Source organism: Cygnus olor, chromosome 3 (assembly GCF_009769625.2).
Source record: "Cygnus olor isolate bCygOlo1 chromosome 3, bCygOlo1.pri.v2, whole genome shotgun sequence".
Classification (NCBI taxonomy): domain Eukaryota; kingdom Metazoa; phylum Chordata; class Aves; order Anseriformes; family Anatidae; genus Cygnus; species Cygnus olor.
Window position 1 is genome coordinate 70415498 of NC_049171.1, and position 11429 is coordinate 70426926.

Here is an 11429-nt window from a genome sequence, read left to right on the forward strand (position 1 = left end):
CAACCTTCAAGTTCACAGCTTGTGTTATGTTCATACAGAGTGTTATTAATTTGGATTGTTTTAACCTTTTTTTTTTTTTCGTTCCAAGAATAATAATAATATTTTTTTATTGCATAAACTACCATTAGTAAATAGCTCAAAGAAAGAAGCAAAACCAGGTGAGCTTCAGGACAAAATAGCGTGGACACTGCTGCTTTGAGTGGCAGAAAAAGTCAAGAATCTGTAGCACGTGAGAGCAAGGCTAGAAAAGCTCATCTTGCCATTTTCAGTGGTAAGAGCTAGCTGCAGTAAAGAATTTCTGCTCTCAATTCTACAGAGCTGTCAAAAAGCTTTTTATATAAAATGGAAAAAAAAAAAAAAGGCAAAAAAAAACCCTATTTAGCATATTTGAAAGATCCACTTGATAATGAAAGGTATTAGATGGCCTGGAAGTCATTCATCTGCCAGCCTTTCATACGCTGCCCACACTAGAGGTCAGATAAACTTTTTAAAACATTCTTCAATAATATATACATATATATATGTATATATATATAAATTTACATTCCAAGAGCAGAACACTGAAGATTAAATCAAGAGTTGCCTGCCAAAGCAGAAACCTTGTAATATCTAGCTCATAAAAAAGCATTTTAATGAAGAGAGACAAAAGTATTTTATTGAGGATGGCTTTATCATACTCACTTTTAGAGATGAAAATATGATATACCAAGACCAAGCTAGAGTCATAGCAAGTCCTGGTAAGAAGAGTGCCTGTTTCAGGTGACAATTCCAGTCAAGAGGGTTGATCTCTGACTGATTTTTCCAAAGTTGTTGACTCTGGAATGTGCTGCAGATGTGAATAATGTCAGCTGAACTAAATACCTGGTTTCAAACAGTGGAGGTGACAGGCCAAGTGAAACGAGTACAGACTAACATGGGCACCAAGAGGTCGTAGCTCAATCTTGTAGTCTAACATCTACATCCACTTTGCAGATAAAATTTGTTTGATCAATGCACTGTCCTTCCAACTAGCAGCAATTGATTACAGTTTATATAGTTCTGTTAATGATAACGCTTCAGAGTCATGAGCTGCCTGTCATTATGATAGATCTATAAGGATCTCTGTTCAAGTATAGTCAAGGAAAGCAAACCAAATATTGGAAGACATTAGGAGCAGGAGGCCCAATATGTGAGAACAGTATAATGCCACTTAGGATATTATGGCTTTTGCATGACGTATTGATTGGTTCCAGCTGCCCTAACAATGTAACCAAAACTTTGGAAATTCAGTGACAGGCAACAGTTCAGAGCATGGGGGAATAACAAAGTGTAAATGTACAAAATAATGAATAGTATAGACAACAGTGAATTATTTATCTGTTCTCATGACACAAGAAAAATAATATATCTAACATAAAACACAGAAAATTTAATATCAATAAAAGGAAAACAACTGACCACTAAAATATTTAGCCTTCAGACTCCTTTGCATCAGATGCAACTCAGGAGAGAACAATGATGTACGGTTACTGGAACAGCCTATCTCACATAGCACATACCTCTGTCAAACTCAAGACAACAAAGAAAAATGTCCCTTAGTCCCCTTTCCATCAGAGCTCTGTGTGAAAAACCACTAACAGTTTGGTCACAGAGCATCCACTGGTTCTGTTGTTCTCTGAGGCAGGAAATTGAGTATCTCTTTTTAAATCCTTCTTTACTGCTTCTGACTCTAAGAAGCAATCTGAGGTCGTGTTTCTCCAAATACTTGTATAGCACCCTAGAAATTATGAAACTAGTTATTCTGAGTTTGCTTCTCCCACTGTTTTCTGCTGAAAAGATTAACCTGACCTGAGATTCAGCTATAGGAATGCTGGGAAGATTGCCACACCTCTTTCCAGACTAGTTTGGTACTCCAATGTTTTTTTTTGTTGTTTGTTTTGTTTTAATATGACTTGAGCTTTGCTCCTTTCCTTGGCATTTCTTCCTTGTTGGCTTCTGTAAAATACTTTTGTGCCTTCTGTATGGCACATGGGTAATTAACTAAGAACTGAAAATCTCTGCATGACAGAGCACCTCAGTACTTCTGTGGATTTATGTCAACTCATTTACAAAGCACTTAGCATGCCTTGACAAGAACACCAGGAAACCCCATTTCTTCAGTGTTGTTACATAGAGCTCTCAAAAGCTAAAGACAATTCTGTTTAAGTAGATGAATAATCCATAGCAAACAGAGTATCTAACGTGTTATTTTAGGAATGCTTTCCAGTTTCGAAGCACAATTATTTTTTTTCTTTTTTTCTTTTGGCAGCACTATTACTGCTATATAGTTCTCCTGCTGGAAGCTGCTTTTCTTTATTGCACAGTTCATTGTAACAGAAGTCTAGACGTATATCTGATTGCATAGTTCAATTAATGGCTCATGGACAATGCTTGCCTGCAAGATCTTCTGACAGTGCTTAGAGTTACAGGGAAAGAATAACCTAAAATTAGGACCAACAGGGAGTATAGCATTTATCGTGATATTGCCAGTGATATATGACTTAGTCTTTTCATGCCCATAAGTCCATGAAGTTTGAAGGCTACAGATCACAATAGGCTGAGTTCTTAAGGGGGTTATTTTTTTAATTACAATTAGCAAGAAAGAACAATTTGAATACATAATTTTCTAGCTGGAATGAAATGTGGTTAACCACAAATTCAACATACTGGTAGGCTAATATATAATATGTTTATAAACGTACAATATGTTTACCATATTTACTTTGGGAAGAACCATCCTCTCACCTCAAAGAATGAAACTCAAAAAAGTTAAAGGCAGAAGAGGAAAAAAAACAGTATTAACAAATTGACTACAAAGATAAAATTATATGGCGCTTTATTACACAGAGTGTACACTGAAACATTTCAACCAATGAAGCACAGGTGCTGAAAGCAAGCTCTTCATCTTTTAGGCCAGAAAATGCTTACTCAGAAAATTCTAGGTGTGCTTAACTTTGTTTCTGAGACGAACAAAAACACCAGCCTCAGAAATATGAGTCATGTACAAAGTAAATAGACAAGAAAAGACAATAAATTAGAAGTGGATGTTTTATGTTCAGGCAAGACAACGCAAACTCTCCAGTAATGACTCTATTTTTTGTTGGATTACAATTTAATATTAGAACAATAAGCATTTGCAGATGCACATTGATGCAGTAAATAGCTTCTCAAGAAAAATCATAAACCAGGGAATTTCATCCAAATTGAACCTAAATCATTATGTATTTACTCACTAACATTCCTATGTCTGGGGAAAGTAAGCAATTGCATGATGATATCTTTTGCCCACTGTTTGGTTAAGCTTTAAGCTACAGAGACATTTCTACTCTTTGTTTCTGCAGCTGGAAGCATTGGAATCCCGGGCCACTACAGATTTATGTTGCTTCTGAATTATTTGAGAGAACAGGGAGTGCCTTGTCATAATGGTACCACAAACAGTTAATAAACCCTTTCTAGCCCAGTTTCCAATAAATACAGAAGAATTAACCATAAAATGGATATGGCTAATCCAAAAATTGCAAATGTATGGCATCAGTGATAAACTGGACTAGTATCCTCAATGTCTTTTGTCCAAAAATTTAAATCTGTTTCAAAAGCCTCTAGTGGAACTTAATCAGAACCCACCAAACCATACTTATCTCTGTTTAAAATCTTTACCAGTGACATAGACAGTGGGATTGAGTGCACCCTCAGCAAGTTTGCAGATGACACCAAGCAGAGTGGTGCAGGCAATACAACAGAAGGAAGGGATGTCATCCAAAGGGACCTGGACAAGCTTGAGAAGTGAGCACATTAACCTTATGAGGTTGAACACGTCCAGCTGCGAGGTGCTGCACCTATGTTGGGGCAATCCCAGACGTGAGCACAGACTGGGAGAAGAACTCATTGAGAGCAGCACTTCAAAGACTTGAGGGGTCTAGTGGACAAAAAGCTCAACACGAGCCAGCAGTGTGCTCTTGCAGCCCAGAAGGCCAACTGTGTCCTGGGCTGCATCAACAGAGGAGTGGCCAGCAGGTCGAGGGAGGGGATTGTGCCCCTCTGCTCTGCCCTTGTGAGGCCCCCCCTGGAGTTCTGCATCCAGGCTGGGCACCCAGCACAACAAGGATGTGGAGCTGTTAGAGCAGGCCCAGAGGAAGGCCACAATGATGATCAGAGATAATCTTTCCGCAGACCTTTTCTATGTAAATTTTAGCACACATTACAATTTACAGTAACCAGCAGTAGTAATCCAGCACAACACTGAAAGCAGCTTCAAGTTCAACCCCTGTGCAGTTATCCATAAGACATGAGGTTTCCCACTCCTAAACTTCAGTCAATCTAGTGGGGCTCCAAAAACATCAAAAAGTTCATCTATTCAGACCCTGTTCTCTAAACCGCTGCTGTAATCTAAACCTTCAGGATATTTACCTGAGAAACACACTGGAAGTAGATAAAACGACAATCATACACTTGCTGACTCCTTCCCCTAGGTCTCTGGGAGGTGCAAGTATGAATTAGCAATGGAGCACTTTTTTTTTTTTTTTTTCCTGTTCTTACTGTCTCAACCTTTAATCTTAATAGCAAACATGAGGTAATCCCAGGCTTTGGTGCAGCATCCCACTGCACAACAGCAATGCAGCAACCTGCTACTCGGTGCAATCAGGCACACAGCTGAACTTCAATCATTGCTCCCAGCCAGTCCAGGCTCCAGCCTGTCTCTGCAGGTGCTGAAGGATCCATCAGCAGTAAACATTGCTCTTAGCTACTGCTCTCCCTAACAAGATCTCAAACAGCACTCTGACCTTCCCCTGTACATTGGGAAGTTGTGCCTATGCTACAATTATCCCTACACCACTTGCCACTCTTGGCACTGACCATTAACTCCTCACTTTTGTCCCTAATAACCCAAATACTAATTCAGATTTTTCTTTGTGCTGGCAGATGTTAGTGACTTCAGTTTAATTCAGAGAACTGGGCTCAATGGCATAGAGTTTCATTAAATTAATTTACAAAGCATTTCGATTCATTATCATTGTTACTAGCCAGAATCTTCAGCGGTGACAAAAGCATCAATTCCTGCAATTCACCGTAGCTGTTGAAACCTGGAAAAGATCAGATTCTCAGTAGCCTCTAATGGTGCAATTAAGAAAAGCTTTAAGGACAGCTGTTCTTTTGAGCTCTTCAGTCTGTCATCTCTAACAACTGCATAGCTCCTGAAGGGAACAGCCAGCTAATTAGAAAGCAGTAATGAAGAGAGACCCAATGGAGCATCCTGCAGATTGACCTATGTGAAGTCTGGCTTAGAAAGTACAAAGGAATTTCCTGCCCTCTCTGTATGTTTCCAAAGTCCTGTTCCAGTACTGCAGTATAATCCACCAACAATCCCCATTGATTTTCCATATTACATAGCACTCTGCTGACTACTGTCAGCATTTGGGGGGGGGGGGGGGGGGGGGGGGCGGGGGGGGAAGAGGGACGAGACTGGTGTGACTAGAAATCTATCAAATAATTTAAGGTGATCAAAATATATTATTGTCCAGATATTTGTACACATTTCTCTCAGAGGGCTTCTGCATTAGTTTTACCTATAGTTGTTTAAAATTATAGCACTGTAATTCTTTATGGTAAGCCTTGACTGTTCTGAGGATTTGTTTTTAAATTATATTTAAAAACTATTAACCTTTTTCTTTTTTTATACTACTGATAGTTCTATTCAGTATTTCAACCATTGGAGACACATGAAAACAAATACCATTTACTAGTAAGAAGACAGTATTACACAAAAGACAAAATGTATTTTGTCCCTGCAACTGCAAGCTCTGTTCAGAAAAAAAAAAAAAAAAAAGAGAGAGAGAGAAAGAGAAAACCTACTTTGCAATTGCGAGGAATACTAAACTAATGGGACAATATTTTCTAAGGCAGCTTGCAAACTTCCATTCTTTTTTTCTGGTACATGAACAGCAACATTACTGAAGTTCCCATAGACAGACTTATGCAAAATTTGGACACTAGAAGGTGTACACAAATTTACTGAACGAGCTCAGTAACAGAATGAACATAATAGCTATTTCCTTGTCGTCTTTTTAACTGTCATACATACAAAGAACACAGCTTCAACCTAATAGTATGCACATAAGAATATTTACTTCTAACATCCACAACCTACTAAAAAGACTTGGTAAACTGTCTTTAATAAAATATTCACAATCATTACTACCATTAGTTTACTATTAGCAGAAAATCACTAAATGAGGAAACATAGATTAATCCCTCCAACACAGAACTGGCAATCAAAGTGAAGACTAAATCATAGGGTTACATAGCAAATTTGTCCTATCACTGTGTTCAGCAATTTTAATAAAAAATATAAATAATAGAAGCAGCAGTATTAATATTTTGTTCCAGGGTAGACTCCTGCAGAATCAACTCAGTACTCTGATGATTTTTCTTGACAACAATGATACAGATCTACAGAATAACTTTACTATGATGCAGATGTTCCTTATTATACAGAATCTATTTCCAAATAAAGAAATAGCATGGATCTGTCAATCTGTCTGCTAATAATAGCATTCCTATTATTCTGGTATGCGCATCACAAATCCTATGACAAAGGGGAAAGCACTCTAGAAGCAATGCTGAATGTTGTAAGTGAAACATTGCTTCCATTTTGCATAAATCACAGTCTACAGTTCTAAGTTTCAACCATAAGCCTGATCAAATAAAAAGCTCCCTGTAGACTTTAACAGACTGTAGTTCAGCATTTGAATCTGTCCGGTTGCTCGCTCTCTCCATAGATACTTTGTGGTGTATAGTAGTGCTTTCCAAAGTAGGGTGTGGAAGAAAAAGAAAGAAAATATTAGAGCTTCAGTATTACATGCATATAATTTACAAATAAATAAATATAAGTGTACTGGTGGAGTGTGCTCACAATTTTTATTGATAGTAGTGTACAATCAAAAAAGCTTGTAGACCACTGGCTTACAGCACAACTTAAAAAAAAGAAATACATTTCAATGTTTAACCTTTCAAAGGGACTAGGAATGCCAAAATATCTTTTTGTTGTTGGGTTTGGGATACAAATTCCCAACAGTCTGGGAAATAAGGGTCCCTGTCTTGTGCTAAAAGCAAGAAGAAAGGCTATTCAAGTTGTCAAAAATGTTCTCAAGGGCAAGTTTTTTAGCCCCAGTATGTTCAGCTCCCAACTATCAACAGCTTTCACTGATTTCAGCAAAACCAGACTTTCACCCAGAACTTTGAACAGAGTACTAAGATGTTTTCCCCATAATTTCTTGCTGAAAATAAACACTGTTACAGAATATGGCCTGTAAGCAACTCAAAATGCACCTACAACTTACAGAGCACGCAAAACAATATGACTGAAAAGGTAGCAAGTGCTGAATTCAGATTTAATTTTCCAGTGCTTTACAGCACTGTGCTCTACAGTTTCATGAGAAAATTATGGGCTACCTTTCTGGTAAAAAGTTTAAGACAAAACATCTAGGCTGAAGTTTAGAATAACCTGTCACTAGCTTTTCTTGATTTCACTTATTATCTACAACTCAACAGATACTGAAATAATTTTTTCCCAACAGCCTGAACACAAAGATTTATCAAGTAGTTTGCTGAACTTGGCATGACATGCATTGTCCTAAACCAACCACTTTTTCTTCCTTCCTTTAATCCATCCATCCATCCAAAATTCCTTAGTGATATTTCAGGATGACAAAGAAAAGAAAAAAAAAAAAAAAAGAGCAGGGACAGGTTAATCAGAAAACCAGTATCAGAACTGCTATAACATCTAGCAGTTTACTGATGAGTCTTACTCTAGCGGGAAAGGGCACAACAGCGACCAAATAAACACAAAAAACATGTTACAGTTTAAATAGAAGTTATTGGTTTGATTAAAAAAAAAAATAATGCAACTTATATATTCTGGGTTACAAAGATTCAGCATTACAATCAAGCGATTGTAACAATGTCTTCTGTAGTCTAGTAACCTGTCACTAAACCACCATTAGGACACACTTCAAGCTACTATTGCTTATGTAAAACAGCCCTAGTGAAATGAGTAAATATTCCTATGCTAACACTGAATTAACACTGGCATATACTAGACATTTGTTCCCTTACAATTAGATGATAATTGCAGAGTGAGAGATACATCATGTCTCTTGCCTTTTAGGTCCATCAAGAGATTTCAAATATACAGCAAGCATATCTCCTATTCACACTCCAGAGGCATTCCAGTAAAACTTAATATCATTCAAAACAGTTGTAATTAGATATTCTCTAGTCTCAACTTGACACAGGGAAAATGATTTTCTAATCTTATTTATCCAACGTGGTCTCATTTAATAAAGCCTAAAGCAATTGCATGCTAAAGGAAAAGATTCTGTTCTAGATATTCTGATACAAATAACTCATTTCATATGAATGATTCTCTTACAAGTTTTCTATGATATGGGAGAGAATGAACGATTTTACTACATAAAAGTACATATTTTTATCATCTCAAAAAAAAAATCTTACACTGTAAAAATGCCTATTATGGGAAAAAAATCTTTTGGATGACAGCCCAATCAATTTTACATACAGTGCAAAGTAGGAAAATAGTACTTTACCTGCTAGAATTGTCAGAAAATTTTTGATATACTGCTTGAAGTAAATATGAGGGGCAGCATGGCTGTGGCTAAGACAAAAAAAAAAATAAGTTACTGAGAAAAGGGATGCAGAGAGGAAAAGAGAGGAACTAGAGATGCTGGCTGACCACAGCAACAGGAAAGATAAAATGTGAATCAAGATGTGAAATGTGAAACAGAAGTATGAATATTTGAAACAAAATATTTTGTTGCAAAGGCCGGGTAACTGGATATGAATCAAGAAGAAAGGAGCATTTTAAGATTGATTTCAAGGGAGAAATAAGTGATAGGACCAACACCTTTATTTATGGCAGGAAAATGAAGAAAAGGGCATGAGCACATACTTTGTGTCACTAGTGTTTGTTTGTTTTTTTGTCTGAATCCAGACAGTGTCACGTGCGCATATTTACATAGTTTAGGTTGAGAAAGTTGCTCAAAAGATAGAAATACAGAATTCATAGATCAAAATAGCAACAGTGAAAGAAATTCAATGTTTTCTATTTAGTTATTTGTCTTTGCAGGGAGAAATACACATTTTCACAGAGGAAAATTTGCACTTAATACCTAACAAACAGGGAATAGTTTTTAAATATCTCAAGAGATGCTACTTACACAGAAATATTTAAGAAATGAACAGGGAGAATGTTTATATATATATATATATATATATATATATATATATATTATATATACACTTAATTTCCTGAGATTCGTTATAACATAAAACAAACATTCAAGGGACTGGGAATTATGTTCCCTTCCTGTAAATGAAATTGATGTGCTGTAAGGGTCATTAGCTGTTTTGCCCTGAAAACTTCAGCTAGCTTAGTTCCTCTAGACGATGAAAATGGATGGCTGCATGTGATCCCCAAATTATCCTCCTGATTAAAAACTCTGAGTTTTTTTAAGCCCCAAAAAACTTTTCAGTGAAAACTCACTGCTGTCTGCTGCTTAACGTAAATCTAATGCTTTGTACCCATAAGCCTAATGCATCTGGAACCTGATCTTCAGGGTCCCTTCCAGCCTGAACCGTCCTGTGGTTCTATGATTCATACTCTGAGCTGTGGCCAACATAGTGCTCCTCACGTGTAGAAACCTAACCATATCACAACACGACCTATCACGTGCACGTGTGATCTCATTTCTGCTACTCTCTTGAAGGCCTAAGACATACATTCTGACATGCAAAATCTTTCTGGCAGGATATCATTACTTGACAGGGCCATAAAAAGTACTATAAGGGGGAAGAAAGCACAACTTCCACATGAAGAGGCAATGGGCACAAGTTGGGACACAGGAGGTATCCTCTGAACATGAGGGAGCACTTCTGTGCTTTGTGGGTGACCAAGCGCTGGCACAAGTTGCCCAGAGAGGCTGTGGGGTCTCCAGAAGCTGCCTGGATGTGGTGCTGGGCAGCCTGCTCTGGGTGTCCCTGCTTGTACAGGGGTTTGGGAGTAGGTGACCTCAAGAGGTCCCTGCCGACCACAACCACTCTGCGGTTCTGCATCTCAGTGACAAAGCTGAGCCTCCAAAGAACAAAAACAAACAAACAAACTAAACCCACAGCAAACAACTCGCCCCCCGCCCCCCCCCCCCCCCCCCCCCTTTACCCGTTGACCCTGCTTTCAACCAAGCATCCCCTCGAGCAAACAAACTTCCATCGCCCCGCCAGCTTGTGCGCCCCCTCCACGGCACGGTCCCATCCCCTCCGAGCAGCGGGGGGGGCGGGGGGGGCACATGGGGTCTCTCGGGGAGCGCACGGGGCGCGCCCCCTCCCGTCCCCGCGGGGCAGAACGCCCCCGGCCCGTTACCGCCCGCCCGTCCCTGGTGTCGGCGGCGTCCCCGCTCCCCTCACAACCCCGCCGGCTCCCCCCGCACCCCGGGCCCTTACTCTTTGGGGCCCAGGAGCCCGGAACTGCTGCGGCTCCCGACCTCTTTCTTCTTGCCACCCTTGGAGCCCATCGCGGCGGCTGCCGCCGCGTCCACCGCGTTGCCGGGCGACCTGGACCCGCGGAGGTAGCGGGTCCAGCGCCGCCCCGCGGCCCAGGGCCCCTGCGGCCAGCCGACCCCCGGCATAGCGACCCCTCGGCGACCACACCGGCGGAGTCCCGGCGGCCGCTGCCAGCGGCGGGGCGCGCGGCGGAGAAACGGTGGAGGCACGAGGGACACCGGGAGGGAGGTGGGGGGCGCAAGCAAAGGAAGCCCGCTGGGAATAGAGGCCGTGATGCGACCCAAAAGGTGGCAAAAAGGAAAAGGCTGAACTTCGGCGGTGGTGGAGCAGTCTTCTCTGATGCTGCAAGGTAGCTTCCAGGGTCTTTCTGAAGATAATAATTTGAGAAAAAAAATAATAATAAAAGAAAGATGGGAAACAAAGTGCATTTTGTCATAAATGTTCAAATCACAAGAATAAGCTTATGGAGAACACACAAAGACTGAGAGCAAAAAGTACCCATTTGAAATGGTAGGGAAAGGAAAAGGGAAAGGAAAGGCAAATGGAAAGGGAAGGAAAAAAGGGAAAAGAAAAAAGTCAATGGAAAAGAAAAAAGAAAAAGGAAAGGGAATGGGAAAGGAAACTAGTCCCAGAGCTTAGAGAGCATTTAGAGCTGAAGTGGACAAGCATTTATCTTTTTAATGATAGAACTAATTAGTACCTGATATGAAGCCTACAATTACTGAAGTGAACGGAGTTTCACCAAGGTCAGGTAAACCTAACCTTTGTCAACTGCTTTTGGATTCAGCAAATAGTTGACTTCAACTACCCTAAGAGGACTTTTTCAGATACAGCCCAGA

The 11429-nt window shown here is 39.8% G+C and overlaps 1 protein-coding gene across 1 annotated transcript in view; it reads right to left on the reverse strand.

The window, feature by feature from the left end:
* The window catches only part of ADGB (androglobin), a 120216-nt gene extending 109467 nt beyond the window's left edge, over positions 1 to 10749 (reverse strand). The window contains 1 exon segment of the mRNA XM_040553086.1: positions 10531 to 10749. Within this exon segment, the coding sequence (XP_040409020.1) occupies positions 10531 to 10715 (185 nt within the window). The 5' untranslated portion in view covers positions 10716 to 10749.
* Positions 10750 to 11429: the final 680 nt, after the last annotated feature.